The sequence below is a fragment of the Clarias gariepinus genome, chromosome 23, assembly GCF_024256425.1.
Source record: "Clarias gariepinus isolate MV-2021 ecotype Netherlands chromosome 23, CGAR_prim_01v2, whole genome shotgun sequence".
NCBI classification, from domain to species: domain Eukaryota; kingdom Metazoa; phylum Chordata; class Actinopteri; order Siluriformes; family Clariidae; genus Clarias; species Clarias gariepinus.
Genome location: NC_071122.1, coordinates 14777056 through 14799609, shown reverse-complemented (window position 1 = coordinate 14799609; position 22554 = coordinate 14777056). Strand labels below are relative to the sequence as shown.

Sequence of the window (22554 nt, the reverse complement as noted above, 5' to 3'; positions counted from 1 at the left end):
CTGTATTGCTTATCCTGTACAGAGTCACAGGGCACCTGGAGCTTATCCTAGGAGACTTTGGGCACACGGCAGGGTACATCTTGGACGAGATGGCAATCCATCACAGGGCGCGCGCACACACACACACACACGTCACTCTGAGGTGACAATCACACCCTAACCCTGGAGGTGCAAGGCGACTTGGTGTGTCCAAACTTTTGACTTAAAGTGTAAACTAATCAACTAATGATTACACAGTACTAAGATATGCAATGTAGTTAGATTGGCTTTTCCAAACTGCATGTAGTGAATGACTGTGTGTGTGTGTCTGTGATGGGTTGGTACCCATTCATTTTGCCTTGTGCCTCAAGTTCTCTTGGATAGGCTGCCTGTGACCCTAAACAGTATAAGCTCTGCAGATAAAAGATGTATGGAAGATTGAACTTGACTGCTCTGAAAATGTCTGCCCCTCCAATCCAATGACTGCCACCTTCATTCCAAGTTGCATAAAATCTGACTTTAAGATTTGAATATTGGAGAACTGTAGTAATTATTATTATTATTTTTTTAATCAGTCTAGCATTAAAGGACTAACAGAGAACTTCTTTACTTTAATCTTTTACATAACCTATCAAGGAAATTAACTCGTCCTTTAGACTCTCTGCTGCCTGAGTTACCTTGGCCTTCTCAAAGTCCAGGTCCTTGCCGATGGTAGTGAGAAGCCTGCAGAGGCACTCCAGGCTCTCGTCGTCGTGGTTCTTCAGCAGCTTCACCACGCAGTCATGCATAATGGCCTCGGTTAGCATGCGCAGCTTAAACAGCTCACCGATGAACTTGATGTTGCCGGTGGAGCGCCGTCTGGCTTTGTCCTTTGCCTCCTCCAGCTCCTCCTGCAGCCGCTCCTTCTCACTGGTCTGGGAGATTAAATAATAGATGTGACGTGTATGAGCAGAGGAGAGTTGACCGAGAATCTCAAAACCCTGATTTTTTTTTGTGCTGATTTCTCTAAATAGATTCAAACCCATTTTAATTGATACAGTTAAGAAGGTTTGAAAAATATATAAGTCACATGTTCAAGCAGCGAACCTGACTCAGTTTTTTAATAAAGAAATGAAGAACCAAGTCCAATTTCATTCTGGCTAACAAACTACAACTGTACAGTACATCATTAAAATCTAATCAGGATACAACCCCAGGTAAGAAAAACATGACCAGGTGTAAATTTTCAACACGTACTGATGTCGCACAGTCAAGCTCCTTCTGCTTCCTTTCAAACACAGCGTCGTCCATTTTGTCCCTCTCAAATTCTTTCTGACAGCGGTTCAGCAGCAACTTCCTGAAGTTAACAGTAGTGCCAGGTTTGTCTGCCATTGGCACCTTCAGCTGCAGGAACATTAAAAGTCAATTTAGAGACTTTTATTCTTTCATCTTCATTTTATTTAAAAAAAGTAAATGAAAATGTATATTAATAACTGAAAAAAAAATCATGCTGTCATGAAGAGGTTTACCGTAGCCAGGCAGTGGCACATGTTGGCATAGGCTACAGAAAAACTGGGCTCATCTATGGCCTTCTCAAACACCAGATCGATGACTCCTTTAAGCCTCTCCTCGGTGTTGATGGTGAGGTCTGTCACCTGCTTCATTAGCTGGGTGAACATCTGGGGCGTCAGTTTATTCAGGATGCTTCGTACCTTCCGGAAAAGGTCCTGCAACAGAGACAGAAAAAACAAACAGGACTGAAATAAGACTTTAAAAAAAACATTTCCAGGCAAAACAAAGCCGCTTGCTCTGTAGGAGACATAACAAACCACATCAACCTTTGAAGTACTCGGAGACATTTTGGCTTCTTGTGTTAAAGAGGAAAAAAATATATTTATATACAGTAGATGCTTTTTCTCAGTTTAAAAAAAATGTAGGGTGTCTATATTTCAGTTCAGTAAAAATAGATTCTACACTGAACTTATTTCAGTTCTAGCAGCTCAATGCATGAGTCTACCTGTGTCTTCTGACTATCTAGGTCCTCTGCGTGCGTTTCTCTCTTCAAGCCAGGCTTCCAAGCATTCTCAGCCTTCTGCAGCTGCACATCATCGATCACTGAAACATTCATGATGATCTTGCGAGGTGGTGGTCTCCAGGCAGGCAAACTGAGAAGCTGACGATGAGGGAAAAAAGTAAAGAACATGATTTTATGCTCGGACTAACAAACAAACAGTCAGTGGATGGATGTACTGGAGATGATGTGTATGCTCTTACCGGTCCTCCTCGTCCTCCTAGCAACTGCCTGCTAAAGTCAGCAAACGCCGGGGTAAAGTCAGGGCCTCTGGAGAGCACCCGCGAGTCCACTGGCCTTGTTGGTAACTTAGTTTGGTTAATCTGAAATGAGAACATGGGGCGCCGTTTCTTTTACCAGCAGAGGGCACAGTGAGCTCCAGCAACTCGGAAATCAAAATGAATGAAAAGCCAGCTCTCCTGCATTCTACACCATGCTGTGCTAAGTACAGCAATCCATCTCACCTCAGAACCTTTTACAACATCACAAGATACTTATTAGATATATTACTGCACATATTCACCAGCAAGTTTAGGCAACAATACATTTTTTACCAAAGAGAACAACATGGCCAGTCAGCTGAAGCTGCCATAAATGCAAAGTGCTATCTAATATAGAAACTCAACTGAAACCTGAAACAAAAAAATTCAAATAGGTAAAAGAATCAACCAAAGTGATGCTTTACTGTTATGCATGATTGCCGACTGCTATGCTTCGACACATAAAAAAGTAAGCTAATGTGAAATGTGAAATCATATATTGCACATAAGCAGTGTGTTTATTTTCCCTTCTGCTGTTCCCTAAGCATAACAACTTAGCCAAGTGTGACGTAACCATAATGCAATTTTAATAGAAACAGGATGTCCGAGGGTTTTGAACCGAGTGTGCTCAACAAAGGCTGACATGAACGGTAGTTCATTCGCTGCAGGCTCATTTTTCAGCTTGCAGAAAATATGGGGCTTCGCATAATAGCAACACAAGCACTTTCTTCCCCCCAAAATTGGGAAAACAAATAGGTTAATTACATAATGCACCAACAGATCATAAATAAATGAAAGGAAAGGACGTAACCTCAACCTTAACGCGTCGATTATTATTACTGATGTTAATGGGATGATCACTCTACATATACAGTGCAGCAACTGAAAATGCTCCTTTTTACTCTGACTGAACTTAGGAACAAGTCAAAAAAACCCACAGGTAAAAAAATATCTTTGACTATTTAAAATAGGCAGCTCGGTCATGAAAAAAAAGGCAAGCAGTAAGACTTTGCAAGAACAAATAATAAGAACCTAAAATGATTCCGAGCCTCAGCTGAGACACTGCACAGAATGAATATTCATTAAGCTCTCACCTTATCCAGAACTACATCTGTGATTTGAGGTAAGCCCTCTGGTTTCTGCACACATGCTGGCATGAACTGGAAGCCCAACAGGAAGTCACGGTCGTACTGTCTTTTCCCATTGGGCTCTATAAGCGCTGAAACAGATTGAAATGGGAAAACGGCAGTGAGACAGAGAAATGGGATTAACAGTTAAAAAATTATGTCTTCAGTGAACCATAATGATAAAACAAGTCAAAACCGATAACCCAGATCATCTGAAAATGTCCAACTGTAAAAAGTAAGCGTTTGTTGTATTTTTACCTTCCTGTTTGGCTAATGAAGGCCCTGTAGAGCTCATCCCCTCCTCGGGAGTGACCGTGTTATCCATGTGCTCAGTTTCCATCAACACGTGTCCATCTCCATTTTTCAGTGGTTCTGTTTCGGTCTCCCCGTTCTCCTCTGGAAAGCAAGCTGGGGCTGGAGAGAAGCCATTGCTACACACCTCTTCTTCAGCTGAGTCATCAGTTGTGGACTTCTCCTAAATGATAAAAAAAAAAAAAAAATTTTAAATGAGAGACTGGAAAAAAAACTTTTCATGATTTTCTGCCAATCCACTCAGCAGGAACCCTAATGATGATTTGTTTGCTTGTATTAGGATTTATTAATTTATTGTCTTGCAGAATATGTTTTTTAAATCTTGTTCTGGTACAAATTGTTTTCTTATGGTACTAAAACTTGGGCAGATCATAAGTATATGCTTTATGGTTAGAATAGTGCTAAAGTACATTTTGGAGGAGTCTTCATCCTGTAATAAATACGCATGGGTTAAATTTGTATGGCCTATACTCCACCATGTATATATGACCTGGTTGTGTCTTAATTTGAAGGGGTGAAGGCATTTTTTTTCCCACCACTGGGTTTATTTTAAATAATTTGTTGTTTTGGTACTGTTCCCATTCTGCTTGCCATTTATTTAATATATACTGATTTATCAATGGCTTGAGGTCAGAGGGTGGGATTTGACATACACTAATTCATTCTGTAAGGGCTTGTCTTGCTGCCATGTCATTTCCCGTAATTTCACTGTCTCCTGGAATCCAGTAGAAGACAATATTGTGATGGTTTTTCTGTAGTTGGTTTGCCTTGATGAATATATTAATAATTACTGGGTGATTAGTTTTCATAGATTCCAAGCTTGTAGGCCCCTCCCTAATCATGACTGACCTCCTTATATGGTTGTAATTAGATTCTAATGTCTTCCCAGAACACAACAATCAAGAAAACATTATTTCATGATCCCAAAACAAGTTGCAAATATAACTTTAAAAAAAACAACAACAAAAAAAAACAGTATGTTAAAATTGATTAATAGTTTATATGACTGATCACATCTGTGGTCCCTTAAGTTTATAACAGAGGTCAGAAATGCAGACTAAAAGACAGAATGAACACAATACCTTTTCGCACACAGCACATCTCTACTGAAGGTGGAAAATCTGTAAATGATACTGCACATGATTTAGACATCTTGCACTCGAACACAGCATCTACACTGCGCTATCCTACCTTGCTTCAAGTTTCACCAGTATTTTAGTGTAATATGCCCTTTTCCCCTTACAGCTGCTTTCTGAGTTATTGTTTTGGAAAATTGCAATGTTTTTGTCTTAAGAGTTTCAACCACAGGATCTCTTGTCAACCAGAGAAAAGCACTCAGCGCTCTCTCTGTCTCTCTCACCACCAAGACTAAAGCTGAGCCAGCATGTCCAGCTCAAGCCATTGGCCTACGTGCAAAAAAAGGAAGAAAAAAAAATCTACTATCAGCATGCATGAGTCTTACATGAATGCTTCAGGTTTGCTGAATAAATTAATATACGTCGTCATGTATAAGTATTGTTTTGAATATGTTTTGTCGCATTTACAACATCATGCTGGGATCATTTGTTCAACCTTGGTATGATGCCATTTCATCAAACTGAAATTTTAACTTAAATAAACACAGTTTAGAGCAGTTGCCCTACATGTGCACATTTAAGTTGTGTAAAAGTTCTGCCTCTCATAAATCAGCATGAATTGAATGAAGCTAAATGTGAAAACAGTCAGGGTTATTTCACTTCTGCACCACTGTGGCTTTGCTTACATTATCATCCTACGCTAATGAGCATAGTTTATTAAATTAGCTGCAAGTATTGTAGATGCAATTAGTCACACACAGAATGTGCTACCTCGTTCTATATTTTCCACTTGGTGTAAGCACAGTGTCAGTGCCTGGCACGGTGTCCAATAACGTGTGCGCACACAGACACAAAAAGCAGGCCTGGGCAAAAAAAAATTTGACTGTGCAGTTATATATATATATATATATATATATATATATATATATATGGGTTGGTTAGAAGGCTGGAATGCAGGGTCCAAATTGGTGGAGCTGGGGCTTGAACCGCCGACCTACCGATCCATAACTCAGAGCCTTAACACTTTGCCAATTGTGTTCTATTATGTTCTAAGATCATCCTTTCTTTTGTTCCATCACTGGAGTGTTTTCTCGTTGACAAGCCCATTACTATTAATCCAACATTTCAGTACGTACTTATCAGTAAACGGAACCAAGGCCGCTACAAGCTTGTAAAACTACAGCCTCATTAAGTAGACATATTGCTCCTGTTTATACTGGCAGTTTATACACACCTCGTTTTCCTTGGGTATAGAATCCATAACAGAATTTTCTTCATTTGCTTTTTTCCAGTCCTTTGGTGCAACAGAAGCGGCTTGTACTAGAACAGAGACAAATTAAAAGAGTTAGCAACTGTACTACATTGTGTGTCCCATAAAAACAGCAGAGGTGCCACAGTTGGGGTGTTAGTGAAAGATTAAACCTAACTCAGTTTACATTTAACAACAGTTAAACTCCAAGAATTACTGATCAGTTATGGTAAAAAGCGATACAGACACGGGTCATACAGTACCTTCTGCCATCGCCGTCTTTCGGGAATTTGTCAGATCGTGTGATCCTTTTAAACCATCAGAGCTCTGTGATGTTTCAGTTTTGAGCTGCACATCATTAGAACCACAGGCCTTTACTTTTTCATGTCCGTCAATGCTAGGAGGTTGCATCAATACAGGCAGGCCAGGGGGTGGCGCTAGAGGAGACATGGCATTAGAAGGTTTTAAGATGGTTGGGCTAATTGATATTTGGGTCACAGGAGCAGCAGGTTCTTCCTGGATTACTTCTGAAGCTGGTGCTTCAGTTTGGGTCAGAGTTGAGAGCTGAGGGCTGACCAGGGGATCCTCTTGTGCCTGCTTCTCTTGCTCACAAACTGGGGAGGGTGGCGGTGACTCAGACAGACCGTTAACTGCTTTTCCTGGAGGAGGGGAGGAGGCTGTAAGGTTTTGGATAGCTTCTGGAAGAGGTTCATCTTCCTCAGGGATGGGGGCTCGAGCTACATCTGTGGAAACTGTAGAAAGCTCTTCTGGTTCACATGCGACTGTCGAACTGTAGGTGCTGTGAGGAAGAAGAAAACTAGAAGGTGTTCCAGGTTTTGTGTAAGATGAGTCTGATACAGGATGAGTTGGAGTTTCTCTCCTGTCTGCGGAGGGCTCTGGAGGTCCAGGAGATGAAGATTTATCAGGAGTTGGATCACTACTTTTGTCCTCTAATACAAAAAAAGTGTGCAATTACAAAAAAGTGATTAAAAAAACTAAAAATTTTTATATTTAGAGTAATTTAATCTGATAATCAGGCTCTGTCCGATGTCCATGCGGTTAAGTTTGTGAGAAGAGGGCGGGTGCATCATACCTAAGGTGGTCTTGCTGTCTGTAGACACAGGACTGAGTCTATAGGGTGGGTCTATGTTGTAGTATAACTGCTCTGGTGTCTGACTGGCGCTTCGCTGTTATGGACACACAGCAGGAAATGTTAGCGTATAAAACATTATATACATTCTCATGAAAAGGTCTCTGACTGACAATTATTAGAAATCAAGTGTGCCTACAGGTTACAGTGTTTTTTCACTGGATTTCTATAAAACGGCCTGATGATAGCAAACCGAATAAAAGTAATAAGGGATTTCAGTATACGCAGTCACATATTTTAGGAGAACTCCTGCAGGCATGTTGTTTCCTCAGAAGACATTTATTTCGTATTTATGGAAAGAGTCTCATTTGTAAGTGCTTAGTAACAGCCATGGTGCTTTGAAACACCATGTTTTATTGTGACTAACACAAGCAAGAACAGGAACTTGTTTCTCAAATGTTTTACAACATTAAATTTAGCTATAAAGGTTTATTTTAATTGTTTTTTAATTAAACATTGGAAATGTTGGCAAATCATTGTAATCATAATCAATAAAAGTGAAGTAACGTCCTCCAAGCATCTTCAATTTATTTTAACTTGCGCATAAATAGTGCGTCACTACAAGCCGTGTATTTTTTTTAGTATGACAGCATTGTATTTTAATCCATTACTTATTTTTATTTTTAATGTCTATAATGCGTTTACGGTTACTTTCAGTCCTTGCTCTGCACTTTAGTACTGGGTCTCTACTGTGCTGCCTGTGCTTGTTGGTTACACATGCTCTGAGTAATTAGGCCATGTCATGTACAATAAATGAAATGAAAATGGTCTAATTAGTCAATAACAAGATGATGTTACTACAGTGATTACTTTAAAAAAAAAAAAAAAAACACGAAAGTTGTGGGGGAAAAATAAGTCTTAAGGTCAATAACAGTAAGAAAGCCTGAATGGGCATTCTGCGTACCTGAGGAGGGGTGGGGGTGGAAGAAGGACGGCCCACAGGGGGCGTGATATTTCCGCTGCCGGACATGATCTCCTCTGTAATGTCCTTCCCACCTTGGTTGGGGTCTCGGATCCGGATCTATGGAGAACCAGACATTGTTACTAAAGTAGCATGCATTTATTCTTCATATCACATATACAGGTAGATCATGTGCCTACAATGTATTGCTAATGTAATGTCTCAATGTAGAGACTAAAAATATTTTGGTCTATGCTATTTACCCATTTTACTGTCTCTTCCTAATTTGTCGAAGTGAAATGACTCACCACAGCACAGTCACCTCAAAAGAAAAACACTCTGGTTCTCTCTGACCTCAAAACAATGAGACGGCAGCTTAAGCATGCACTAGAGTGAGTTTAGTCTTAAGTGTTGTCGGGAGTGTGAGAGTTGCCGCAGTCTTATCACTCAGACGATAACTCAAAAGAAGGTTCTATTGAGCAGATGCTAATGGCTACACTGTTTTCCAGCGCATTGGCAAGATGAAAACAGTTTTGTTTTTGTTTATGCGCATGTCGACTTTAAACTAAGCAACATGAAGTTAATGGTTGAAATGGTTGCTTTCTACATAGATTATGTAGGAAAGATTACTTATGTTAAAATAAGTAATAAGCCTTTCTAAAAAGAATGCTGATGATATTTATAGATTTACACAGCAAAATATCACAGATTTTATTTTGTAGGGTTTTTTTTGTGTCTCATGGAGAAGCAAAGCTCAGTTACTCACTCACTCGTCTATACAGCTTTATCCTGTATTCAGGGTCGGAGGTGCCTGGAGCCATTCCAGGAGACTTGGGCCCGAGGCAGGGTACACCCTGGACAGGGTGCCTATCCATCGCAGGGCGCACACATACTCATTTATTCACACACTATGGGCAATTTGGGAATGCCAATTAGCCTAACCTGCATATTTTTGGACTGTGGGAGGAAACAGTCAAATAGTTAAATTTTATTTTTCTAGTTAAATTTTTATTTAAATTTTTTATCATATTTCTTCTATTGATATTTATTACTTATAAGTTTTAATTCTCTTTTTAAGGTCACTGGCAGTCGTGTAAGCATTCACTACATTTCGTACTGTGTATGACTGTGTAAGTGACAAATAAAATTTGAATTTGAACTGGAGTACCTGGAGGAAATACACCAAGCACAGAGAGAACATGCAAACTCCATGCACACAGAGACGGGAATCGAGCCTGGCTGGGAATCGAACCCGGAGCCTGGAAGTGCAAGGCAACAGTGCTAACCACTACATCACTGTGCGGCCCAGAAGCAAAGCTGCGTGTTTTTTTTGTTTTTTTTGTATATTATTATTATTTTTTTATCTATATAAATTCTGTCACTGTGTGCATGTCCCACCTGGCTGGTGGACTTAATTTTTAACACTAGTTTTTAAAATTGTTTTACATTTACATTTAGGCATTTGGCAGACACTCTTATCCAGAGCGACTTACATTTTTAGCTCATTACACATCTGAGCAGTTGAGGGTTACGGGCCTTGCTCAAGGGCCCAACAGTGGCAACTTTGGATCTTCCGAACCGTAGTCCAATGCCTTAACCACTGAGCTACCCCTGGCCCCAATTTTTTAATTATGTGGTCAATAGTTTTAATAGCCAATAGTTTTAATTATGTGGTCATTTATATTTATATTTTTTTAGGTGCAGCCTTAAATGAAAATGCATTTTTATTTGCATCCTCCAACCAAACAACTGATAAGCTTTAGTGTTACATTCATGTTCTTAATAACCATCGATATGAATACCTTAATATTAAGCTGTGAATTAAGCAAAAGCTGGACTGTTTGACCTGCTGCTTTTGAAAAATACCCAACAGCTTCTGAGCCAGAAGATTTGAGAATTCAGCGGTACAAAACATTGAATCTCTAAATAGAAACGGTGATGAAACTACGTTTTTTCTTTTAGTTTAACTGGCTTGTGCATGATGGTGTGTGAGCTGTGTAGCAGCACTCACTGGCTTCTTCTCCCGTTTGGCTGGTGGAGGCTGCTGTGGCGCTGTAGGCACTATAATCGGGGCTGAGGGGGGATACACCGTCTGGCCTGCATAATACGCCGGACCAGGAGCAGCTGTTGCTAAAAAAGAGAGAGAGAGAGAGAGAGAGAGAGAGAGGAGTCTAATCGTTATTTTGTACGAGTCACTCACTGAAACAGCTACTGAGGATATGGTTCTGGAATGCGGTCAGAAATAAGTCAGTAATGTCAATGTCTGATGTGCAGAAACCCGAACAACTGCACGTGACTAAAACCAGCTGGGTCTGATTCATGGACGTAAACTGAGAAATGTTTTGCACTTACCGTAGGGTGCAGGGTATTCTCCCGGGCCTGGGCCGGGGTAGAAGGTTCCAGAGGCAGGGGGTGGAACAGAGAACTGCTGTGTAGGTCCAACATAGGGGGAACTGTGTCGATACTGGAGATTACAAAGAGAGAACACTGGTTACTCCAAGTCTATTCAGCTACTCTATTTCAATTATAAATGGCCTACATGAAGTCAGTTACCAGGTGATGATCCTGATAAGAGCATCATATATATATATATATACATCTTACAGCATATCTCACTTGGATGAAATGTCTCATACTCACTCTAATAAATCTTCTTTTACAAAAGCCTGCCTTTCACTGTAGTAATAAATCTATTTCAGTTCAAATGATCCTACAGTGCTGCTCCTGTGTTAAAGTGTAACCTTGATCTCATGCTGTGAGGAGTAAAGACCTCAAAAAATGTTACACACAGCGATTGAGTTTTGTTTTTTGTATGCATTATAGTTCCTTTTATTTATGTATTTAGGTTACATGAACCAATCTGACTTCACTCTGCAAACATAGTAGTGAACCGGATACTAAAAACAACAAGAACAAAAAAAATTTATACATTTAACCAATTTAAATTTAAAATGAGGCTGCAAGTAACAAGAACCAGTGTGCAGTTTAAATATATGTAAATAAACATATAATCCAATAATAACAGTCTACAGGCAGGCTGTGTTCAGGGGGATAGGGCTTGGGTACCTGGGAGATGTAGTACTGAGCTGTTTGCGCTGAGGGAAAAGGCATGGGAGTCATAGTCATCATAATAGTTTGGTTGGGGGGATAGACAGCAGCAGTGGGTGTTTGAGAGCCGGGCCGGAGCGAGGGATTGTTGGTGGGAAGAGCAGGCCGAGGTGTCTGCATCTGAGCCCTGTGTAGAAACTAAAGCAAAATACAGAAAGACAAAAAAAAAATTCAAGAAAAATTCAAAGAATATTAAACTGTTTTAAGATTAAATGGTATCAACAAGAACACTCTGTACTACGCTTTGTCTACTTAATGGTTTGTAATGTCCATTCAGAAATTTAGATCCTGGGAGAAGAACAAGCACTGTACACAGTCTGATCCAAAAAAATAAAATTAATAAATCACAGATTAGATTTGAATAAGCAAATAGTTAGGAGTCTGAGGTTGAATAATTACAGCAGTGATTAATATATTTTAGCTGGCAGCAATTCCTTTAACCCTAAATGATTAATGAAGTGAGTAGCCTCTCATTTCTTAAAGAGCCATTATGTAAAAAGTATCCCATGGTCGCTGTGTTCACAAGTTACTGTGTTTCAGAGGAATCAAATTATTGATCGCATCAGGCAGAGGAAACAACTAAGGAGACTGAAGAGATTCCTGGAAAAGGATTAAGAATTGTGCAACACAATATTAAAACCATGAAAGAATAGTGCTGAAATTTTTTTTTTGGAAGAAATGGATAAAAAGTGGTGTCTATAAAATGTTATGTTTAATAGTTTAAATAAGTGCATTTACAACACCCAATGCAACAAGAATTCAGTTTTTGGACTTTACAGATGTGTGGCCATTTATCAGCAAGACTTTAGGTTGCTAGGAAGCACAAATATTGGACTTGAAACAATAGAAAAAGTGTAGTCTAATAACTTTAGATAGACCATATTACATATTGATGGGTGCATCAGGGTAAGATGGAGTAATGGGAAAGAATAGGGTTGTTTACCTGAATGTGCTCTTTAATCAAAATTAAAGGTGTAAAATATACAGTATACACCTTTTTTTGTGGCAAGGCAGCACTCATTCATCTAGTATTCAGAGTTGGCCAAAGCACATGCATTGAAGAATGCAACAATTTGTTTTAATATCGTTTTTTTTTTATTTAATATAAATTTTATATTATGATACAATTGTATGACTGGACTTGGCCAGTGTTCAGCTTGATCACCCATGACCAGTGACCAGCTTGATCAGTCTTAAAAATATCAGATTCAGTGATAGGCAAATGTACACACATGGACTCCCAAGTGGTTCAAGCATTTACCCTTTCATTTGGAGACAGAGGGGAGGTTTCAATCTTGGCTAAGGAGGAGACTGGCGTACTTGCACTCTCATGTCAATCACAATGACACTGGCCAATCAAACTATAAATACCACTATACTCGATACGGTGCTTGAATCACAGTATCTTGGAAGAGGTGCATAATAGCCTACTTCCTCCGTGGCTGGTAGCTGTCACCTTATTTTCACTTGGATTTTATTTTTCCAAAAATAATAATAAGCTCTGTCCAGTAACTTGGAGCATTAAAAAAAAAAATCTATTTTGAGACATGTCTTAGTGAGAGAAAGTCCTGCTACCTTGTACAGTGTTTAAGGGGGGGAGTGAATAATCACACAATTGAATTTTCCATTTAAAAAAAAGTGACAAAAATGTTTTTAGAAAGAAAAAAAAAGATCGTAATTGGGCAAGAAAAATGCAATGGGTGTGTCTCTAATATAAATCAGACATGTTTTTTTTTTTTTTTCGCAGCTGCATTTTTACCTTTACTAAGCTTCTGGCATCATCATCAGTACCAAACAGTGATTCTGTAAATAATGTCTAGTTTATAATAAGGGTGGGAGAGTTTTTCTGTTATTAATAGCATCTGTTAGACATTCGTCATATTTTATTAGCCGACAATTAATATAGGTTCCAGATTGCAAAATTAAGATTAAGGTTATTATCATAACTACAACTGTTTAAGTAAGCATGTTTGGTTACAAATAAATATTTATTTAAACCTACATACATTTACATATTAAACACACACATTTACAAATTGAAGTGAAGCATGCTTGTTACTTAGATTTTATCTTATTAGCCTAAAACTAACTTTTTTTTTTTAAATACTTATTGTTATTGTAAAGGAACAATCCTCATTTTTCACTTAGGAAAAACCCAGCTTTCCCAGTATATATCTGATTGTTATGGCTTAAAGGCAAGTTGTTTTTTTAAAGGGATTGGTTTTAACTTAATTAAATCTACTCATGCCCTGTGAGCTTTAATCAAGAAAAACCTGGCAACTTTAAATACATGAAATTAATAAGCCAAACAGAAAATCTACTTATGTAGCTGTTTAACTTTCCTTGCGTGTCTACTGACTATTTAGCAAAAACAACAAAAAACAAAAAACAAACAAAAAAAAACACCACACACACAAGCACTGGTGGGAGAATGGGATGATTTAAAGACCTGAAACAGCTCTGGTTATGTCGGTACTGCAGGCAAAATGTCCAATCTCTCTGATCACCCTGAACTGCAAATATTGCCTCAACAAACCCAGACAATGATGGTGTCAGCTGAGCAACTTTACGGCCAGAGGTGACCCTTTGTGGACCGCCCACATTCTTTCCCTCGCTTCAATACACAGAAACAATGCAATTACCTTCTCGTCCCTTAACTATGACAACAAACCAACATTACATCAAACATTGCATCGATTCTCCCAAAGCAAAATGAGCCAAACACAAACAAAAGGTTCAGATGGTGGGTCACACCCAGTGAAACCATGGCTCAGCTGCACAGAGGTGATCTTAGCGCTGGAATACCAATGTACTCTCTGTAAATCCATTTATACCTTTATTAGGGAGGAAATACGCCAGTCTTTCCTCAGCAGGTACGTTAGTCATCTGTGTGGTCACATGATTAAGTGTAGAGTTTAATCTGTTATGGTTGGTTTATGTACACAATGGATGAACCTTTCAGAAATTTGGGTGGAAATGACAAAAAAAAGTATTTCTAATGATTAATCCAGGGGAAATAGCATCAAGGAAAACCTTCCCTGAAATAATATCAAAAAGAAAACATAAGAGGAACCAGAACCAGTGCTTTTGGGAAACACTGGAAAGTAAAACGATGGGCTGTAACTCATCTACAACTGCATTCTGCAGAGTCTTGTAGTGCTATGCGTGTTGAAAGGAAGTGAGATTAGCTGAGATGTACAAATCTTGCCAAAGAAAGTGATGACCCTACAACATAAAAAAACAACACTCATTATGGAATACAAACCTGAGGAGGTCTGTAGGACTGGCTTTATGCTGAGGCCTGGACACTCCCTGATGAGTTTAGTGAACGTGAAGCAATTACACTGAAATCAACGCTGCAGCTGATCAGCAGAGAGCAGCAAGAGACAAATACACAGAACAAGTATGTGCACGTGTGTCTGTGCAGGACAGGAATCGACCTGTTTGTCACTTTTACAGCAGCAATTAGCAGGCTCCTACTAACTACCCACATCATTGTGTTGGTGGTGCACTAAAAGGTCATAGGTTAAGTCTTCCAAAGGCTTTTTTCATGCTGTGCATTTCAAAGGGACTTGGAAGGAAAAGAAATTCTTGCTCAGAATTGAGACGATAAGGAGAGAGAGAAGCTGGCGGGATAAAGGGCACAGGAGAAAAAAAAATCAATAAAGATTTGTGTGCACTTACAACTGGTACATGATTGTGCAATCGGTATCACAGACGATTACATTGGGAAAGCTTCAAAGCCTTTTAGGATTTTTAGGCAGGTTCTGTAGAAGTTGTTTATCCATACCAGGAGCAATAGTGAAAGAAAGAGAGAAAACGGAGAAAAACAGAGTGCTGACGCTGAGTGTTAAAGAGGCAGAGCACATATCGCAGTGCTGATCGCCCAGAATGTGTGTGTGTGTGTGTGTGTGTACGGTGCTATTAAAAAGCCATGAGTCATGCATGTCAACAGAACTGAGAGCAGGGACTAAACACCGCTTTCCAGCAGTGTGTTCCTACCAGTGCAGTGTGCTTTGTTAATGTATAGGAGTCAGGGTGTGCAAAAATCATTGTGCACACACAAAGGTTGGAGAGAGAGAGAGAGAGAGGGTGGGGGTTTCAAAGTTTTGTGAGAAAAAGCAAGATTGTGAAAGTCAGACCGTACATGTGGATCATATTAAATGTGCAGATGTACCGTTTTTACAGTATATGACTGCTTTACTCGAGCAATATTTCTCTTGTGGACACACCACAGTTCTGTCACATGAAAGCCAGCTTATAGAAAGACAGCATAAATGTTTACAGAGTTAGTTACTTATTCATGTTTTTTTTTAAACTATATTTAAAAAATGGCAAATGTTGCTTCCAAGGTTACATTCAGGAAGCATGCCATAACCAAGCTGAAAGTGTGTCACTTTGGAGCTAACATTAGACTATTAACCAGGTCACTCAGTGCTACGAGTGCTAGCAAGAAATTAGAAGCCCGTAAATAAATGTCACATGTACAGCACACTGGATGTAATGACTGGATCCAAACAGTTAAGGAACTGCTCAATCAGACAAGCTGCAACATATTAAATAGGAGACAGTCAATGCAAGTAAGTCGGGTGGGACAAAGCTCATCATGTCACCCAACGGTACCCCCACGCGGAGCAAACATGCGAAGAAAGGATAGAATTTCTACAAACGCATTTGGATCAAGTGCTTACATGAATAATATTTTCCCATTGAATGTTTTTTTTCAAGGCACTACACCGCCCCTCTCATTCCGAAAGAAAATTCATTCAGATTGTGTTGCGATAGGTCTGATTGAGGAGGTTTACGTGATGCATTTTTATTCTGATTGGGCTATTATACTATTATTAGTGGAATATAAGGGTCCGTGTACTTACATCTGTAAATCGCCTTGTAAACATCTGGCTTAGTAGAACTATTTTACTTAATGATTTATAAATCTATTAAATAAAATGATCTATGGACGAAACAAACAAACAAAAGCTTATTTTGCTGTTGCCGGAACACTGTCTATAGACAGTGAACACTATAGTCGAGTTATTTTACAGTACATCGTATCCAAGTTTTTTTAGTGCAAGCACAGGGAAGTTGTCACCTGATAGTTTGGCCAGCAATAGCCTTGGTAGTGTTAAATGTCGCCTTAAGCTTCCACACTAGGAGACGGAGCTCGATGATGAAGCAAAAATGTCACTAAATCCACAACATCCCCCCCACTTTTGACCTACATTAATCGGCGCTTTGCTGATACACAATTCTCTCCATGTGGGTTTCTTATCTGCTCCAAGTTTCTGGTGTTGACAGGCTGTTGTGGTGGCCAGCAAGAGCAGGCGGTCACGTTACACAAATGTCTGACCTGTCCAATATTCCCACAGCATGCTCTGGAAATAATGAAGTATGAAGAGGTCCGTCCATTGGGATTTTCGGAAAGTGTGTTATAGATGGGAGAAAATAGCCAACATGAAGTAAGCCGGTGTGACTACAGCGCACTCTTGGGACTTGATGATTAGGTCACAGTAAGAATCAGCAGAAGGATCTAAGGCGATACAGGTTCTCCTGAGGTTGTTACGTAAGCGATAACCATCGACATCCTTGAACCAGACTGCTTTTGTGAGTAGAATCAGGCTGCTTTTGCAAGAACAGGAAATGAGGGGGGAAAATTCCCATTGGCATAATTATAAAAGGAGAGCATGTGTGTGTTTATGTATCTGATTGAACAAAGAGAGAGAAAGCTTGTGTGTGTGCCACATAGGGTGACTGAGAGAAGCACTAACGTCATCACATACACCGACCAAACATAACCCAGTCGCATGAATGAAATTTCTCAAGCCTCTGTAGCATTTCCTCTTAGCCTGACTTGTGTATCTGTAGGAGAACGCACCATTGTTCCTCCTCCATCTGGCATACCACACACAGACACACACACCCACACACACACTTCTGTGGTGGTGACCGGAGTGTCTATGTGTTGTGCCAGTGTACAAGCTAATGCCATCCTGCTGGCGCTCAGCTTTTTACAGCACGTCAGAAATGCAACAACCAAAGACTTTAAAGGTGCAAAAAACTAGACAGTCTAAAAGGTTATGGTTTGCTCTGGTTTTCCCAAATGTCTAAAGAGCTTTCTTTTATTTAATTTCTGTCTGATAAAATTCTGCAGAATTGGACGCATAAATCTAAAGGGAGTTCCCTAATAAAAATAATCTTTAACTCTTAGGATTAGATCATGAGAGTTAATATTAAAACTTTATAGAGGTGTGGAAGAGGTATCACTAACAGATTGTTGCCTTCCAAGATTTTGCTTCAGTGATAACATTAAATTGTTTTCTGTTTAAATGGAAACCCCACTAAAAAGTGATGAAAGAACAAGAAAACAAACTAGTTTAGAAGGTGATTTATTCTATATATTTTATGTACAAGTCTTGATTATTATTATTATTATTTTTTTATGTGTAACAATTAAGTTGCTTTGTGACTAAAAACAGTATAAAATAGCCAAATTGTGTGAATATGTGCATCTCATTCTCATTCTGACTCGGCAAAACCGAGATACAAGAAGAAGACGGCAATCGCTGAGCCACACAGTTGGCACAGAATTCTAAACTGCCATCATTCGACGGAAAAGAGGAAGACTGTTGATAGCGATATTAACGACGCACGGTCGAACAAGCTGGAGACGATGAGGCGGCCGATTGCCTTAAGATTGACGATCATCAACGACCAACAGGCGGAGATTAGTACTGGATTTACTGCCAGGGACTTACTGTGAACCTCCGTAGAAATGACTGCACTTTCACTTTCATATTCAAATATTTTATGAACGTTCGGCATGTCACCATGACTCACACTGGGGTGGGGCTTATGCTATACCAACTAAATCTTCAACTTCTCCAAGTGTCAGCTTGAAGTTAAACAGCTTTGGAAAATGATGCCCAAACAAAAAGCACAATAAAAAGAAAGAAACAGCACTGAGTAAATAAAAATGCAAAAATAAATAAAAATACTGCACATTACTGTAGTTACCGGACCTTGCACACTTTTTTCCCTTATTTGGGAGACTGCCGCTATATCTATCTCTCTCTCTCTCTCTCTCTCTCTCTATATATATATATATATATATATATATATATATATATATATATATACACACACACACGCTGTATATATACACACATATACACACCACTATTAAAACATGTAGAAATTTGACACCACTAAATTAGTGAGAAAAATCAGGAAAAAAAAACCCAAACCATACAAATAAATAAATGAGATTTAGGTGTTTGCTTTATTGCACAGTTCACTGCATGTGCAAAGGCTGAAAATTTATTTTTTATCACCTGAACAGAAGAGGCAGATGACCTCATGTGGCATGTCTTTTACTTCTCAATTCTTTATTCTACATCAATTGCAATACGTTCTTAAACCCTCCTTCTGTCTCAGTGCTGCCAACTTCCGTTACTCAAAAGAGCTTGCGACTCCTGCACCAGCTGCATATGCTGCGTATATCTCCCTAATAAACAGAAATTCTTCAAGTCTGTACTGCAGAAATATAACAGTCCCATATGGTGCATCATATATTATAACTGCTTGTAACTGATACATAAATAGCCCAGATGAGCAGAAGCATTCATTGCTTCACATCTGCTAGTTAGACAAATCATTTGGAACGACAAGTAACATAGAGGTATTTAAAGTTTGACATCCATGGACACAGACCGATGCCTCATGCAGAGATTTTACTGTGATGTATAGTTTCTAGACTCTTTATACACTGACGCTTTCGGGAAGACTCGTTTACCCCTATAGCCACAATTAAAGAATGCAGCTTTGTGAAACCTTGATAATCTAACAGGTAAAAAAAAGTCTGCATTCACCAATTTTCCCCCCCAACAATGCAGTGATGCAACCTGAAGGGGTTAATTGTTTTTCAATTGCGGCACATCCCAAAGTAACAGCGACTAAAATATCCAATTTACACAAGTATTCAGACCTATGACTTGGTTGGTACTTGGTTAATGCACCTTCGGCCACAATGACTGTCTCAAGTCTGCTTGTGAATGACTTTACAAGCTTGGCACACCACCTTTTCAAAGTTTTTTCCATTCTTCTTGGCAGGATCGTTGAAGCTCATGCAGGTTAAACAGACAGGGTCTGTCCACAGACATTTTCAGGTCTCTAGTGAGTTCAGGTCAGGACTCTGGGCTACTACACGACATTCATGGAGTTATTCTGAAGCCAGTCAGGTGTTTTTTTTTCGGCGTTATGCTTTGGGTCATGGTCTTGTTGAGCTGTAAACCTTTATCCCTACTCTGGAGAAAGTTTTCACTCAACAAAGCCCTTTATTTTATCTGCATTAATTTTCCCTCTATATAACGACTAATCTTCTAGTCGCGCATGACACTGCCACAACTATGTTCGACTGTCCGGAGGGTTTTAATAAGGTGATGTGCCGTGCCCGAATTCTTGATTGCATATAGCTTAATCTTTGTCTCATCAGACCAAAGCTTTTGTTTTTCCATATTCTGAGAGTCCTTCCGGTGCTTTTTGCCAGACTACCATCCAGCTGTTGTCTTGTTTTTTTTTTTTTTTTTTAATGCGGAATGGTTTCTGTCTGACCACTTTAGCATAGGGGCCTGACTAAAGTGCTGCAGTGATAAAATCTCTCCCATCTCCACAAGGGATCTTATTTATAGTGATCCACAGGTTCTCAGTTACCTCTGATCAAGGCTATTTATTCCTGACTTGTTTCGTTGAAATCTCTTCCACTTGACAATGACTGAAGCTAACACACTCTTGGGTGCCTTCAATGCTCCAGAAAAATTCTTCTTATCTTATCTTTCCCCAGACCTGTGTGTTGACACAATCCTGTCTTGTGGGTCTACAGATCATTCTTTTAGCTACATGCCATTGTTTTCACCCTGACAGACACAATCTACTGTGAGCCGTTATATAGAAAGGTAGCGTGCCTTTCCTAATTATGTCCAATAAACTCAATTAGACACAAGTAAACTCTGGTCAAGTTGTAAAAGCATCTCAAGGACCACTTTAGAGAAACTGGAATGCACACAGAAATGGTCATGGGAAAAAAAAAGTCAGTGAACAGTGATGACGCTGGAGTCTCCTTCCAAACGCCATAACTATTATACGTCAATAATTATATTTATTATTACTAATAATAATATATTATTATTATTATTTATTTTTATTTATTTATAATTTTTTTATGAATTTCTTTCATTTTTGTGAAGCTGCTTTGAGACAATGACCATTGTTAAAAGCACTATATAAATAAAATTTAATTATATTGAATATTTAATTAAATTACTTTAGCTGTGACTATTGAACCGCTACTATGCTAGAACAAGCTAATTAATACAGACATGTGATTTACTGTGTCATAAGATGGGACGTTACCTGATGGTGGGTGGGTCGAGGCCCCGTCACAAACTGATGGAGACAGAACGATGCAGCGGCAGCCAAAGAGAAGGAGAGAGAAAGAAAAAAAGGAGAAGAAAAAAAAGAGAGAATGAGAGATTAGCATATAATAGAGAGATACACACTGTGCAAAACGGTGACTGTGCTGCCATTTAAACACGGTCAAAACTGTGACAAGTGGGGGGGGAGTTTCGTTTCCTCCCACATGTACAAACACACGCTCGTCAGCAGTGCAGACGGTTCTCTTGGAAGATCTCAGCATGGTGCTAATGAGGTTTGTATCTGACAGCAGAAGGAGAAGCAGCCAGAGACACATGGTCGATTCCACACAACAGAAAGGATTTCCGCCACACGCTCCAAATCAGAGGTGCTAAACGCAAGCTGAAAAATGACTGGCTCTTCTTGTGGTGTCTGCTGGGAGTACGGCGTTAAAATGCTAATGCTTATTATCGTTAAACGTATTGTGGGGATTTTTAGTCTTCCACTTGTTAATGTTACCTAATTATAAAACATTAAACAAAAGCTGTATCTCTAGTCAAAAGAACCATGACTCCGGAGTCTGTGCAGATCTGAATGAAGTAAGCAGGATTTATTGCAGCAATAATACCCAAGTGAGCCGCATTTGTCATGCTTAGGTCGTAAATCCAAGCATCATCAAGAGCAGACTGTCTGACAGTTACATGCAGGATCATTATATACAGTTTTCAAGGGGAGGGATGCACACCTTGTCCCCTCCTCTGTACTTCTTTTTCCATTCCTAAGTTTTAACCCATTATAACCTTTTCCAATTAATTCTCCCTAAAGTTTTTTTAAAACCATATTATGTTTCGTCATATACCTCGACTCTACGTCATCTGTACCAAGTGATTAAATTTTTTTCGCATTATAATGACTTTTTTTTTTTTTTGCAAATTTCTTTCCATTATCTCTACACTTTATTGGTTTAGTTCATAAAAAAATAACAGAGCGGTGCTTTTTTTTTTTTTTTATACATTCCTGGTTTTTCCTCATTTATTCTACAGTTATCAAGAGACAGACCTTTGGGCATCTCTTTATTTGGTATTATACAAATTATACTTTATTTGGTATTATACAGTAGATGCACATACTAGTTTATTTTTGTGTCTACTCTCATTAAACTCAATAATCATAAAACTGATCAAATGTCCTTTTGGTTATTTGTCTATATTCTTACTTAGACATGTACACGTGTAGCACGTGTATCCAACACATGTTTCAAACCTTCATTAGGTGTGATCGTGTCTCGCACAACACGGCACCAGGCGCCTTATCTTATCTATTTATTATACACATGACAGCTAATTATGAACTGTGCATGTCTGGGTCACTCTAGGGTTTTTTCCCCCCCAATGTACTTTGGGTACACACTGTACACTGAGTATCACTACCCATCCCCTTACTGTTTATGTTTTATGCCCTGTCATACTCTGTCTGCTTTTCTTATCTCACCTCTAAGTGACCCCAGTATGTTTTATGACTTGTCATACTCTCTACCTACTTCTGTATTATTTCACTAAGATTAATATTATGTTGATTAATATTATTATATTGTTACATTGCTGCATACACAAGTATATTTTACTAAAATATGCTTACAGTATGCAATTAATTACCTCAAAATTACAGTTTTAAAAAGAAGAAAAGAAAAACACTGACAAATATGCTCTGCTGAATGGAACCGTTACTGTAGCGGTTTCCAAAATACTGCAAAACTCATGCATTATTATTTGATCTGAACTAAAAACTTTACATGAGGAACAGAACAGACATAAAGGATGCTCACTAACACCAATCTAAAGCAAGAGAGGCACATCAGCGCTCATAATGGGTTTTGGAATTCATATTTTCAGCATCTCGCACAGTGACATGAAATTCATCATCTTTTCAGGCAC

General features: G+C 39.0%; 1 protein-coding gene across 1 annotated transcript in view; it reads right to left on the bottom strand.

The window, feature by feature from the left end:
- eif4g3a (eukaryotic translation initiation factor 4 gamma, 3a) overlaps window positions 1-22554 on the bottom strand; it is a 56290-nt gene that overhangs the window by 12148 nt on the left and 21588 nt on the right. Inside the window, exons 5-19 of the mRNA XM_053483806.1 lie at window positions 20621-20653; window positions 11171-11350; window positions 10457-10568; window positions 10116-10234; window positions 8108-8224; window positions 7147-7240; window positions 6317-7003; window positions 6039-6124; window positions 3675-3891; window positions 3384-3508; window positions 2233-2352; window positions 1976-2131; window positions 1488-1685; window positions 1216-1362; window positions 657-893 (exon numbers count right to left, since the gene is read on the bottom strand). Coding sequence (XP_053339781.1) covers window positions 657-893; window positions 1216-1362; window positions 1488-1685; window positions 1976-2131; window positions 2233-2352; window positions 3384-3508; window positions 3675-3891; window positions 6039-6124; window positions 6317-7003; window positions 7147-7240; window positions 8108-8224; window positions 10116-10234; window positions 10457-10568; window positions 11171-11350; window positions 20621-20653 — 2628 coding nt within the window. The remainder of the gene's footprint in view (window positions 1-656; window positions 894-1215; window positions 1363-1487; window positions 1686-1975; window positions 2132-2232; window positions 2353-3383; window positions 3509-3674; window positions 3892-6038; window positions 6125-6316; window positions 7004-7146; window positions 7241-8107; window positions 8225-10115; window positions 10235-10456; window positions 10569-11170; window positions 11351-20620; window positions 20654-22554) is intronic.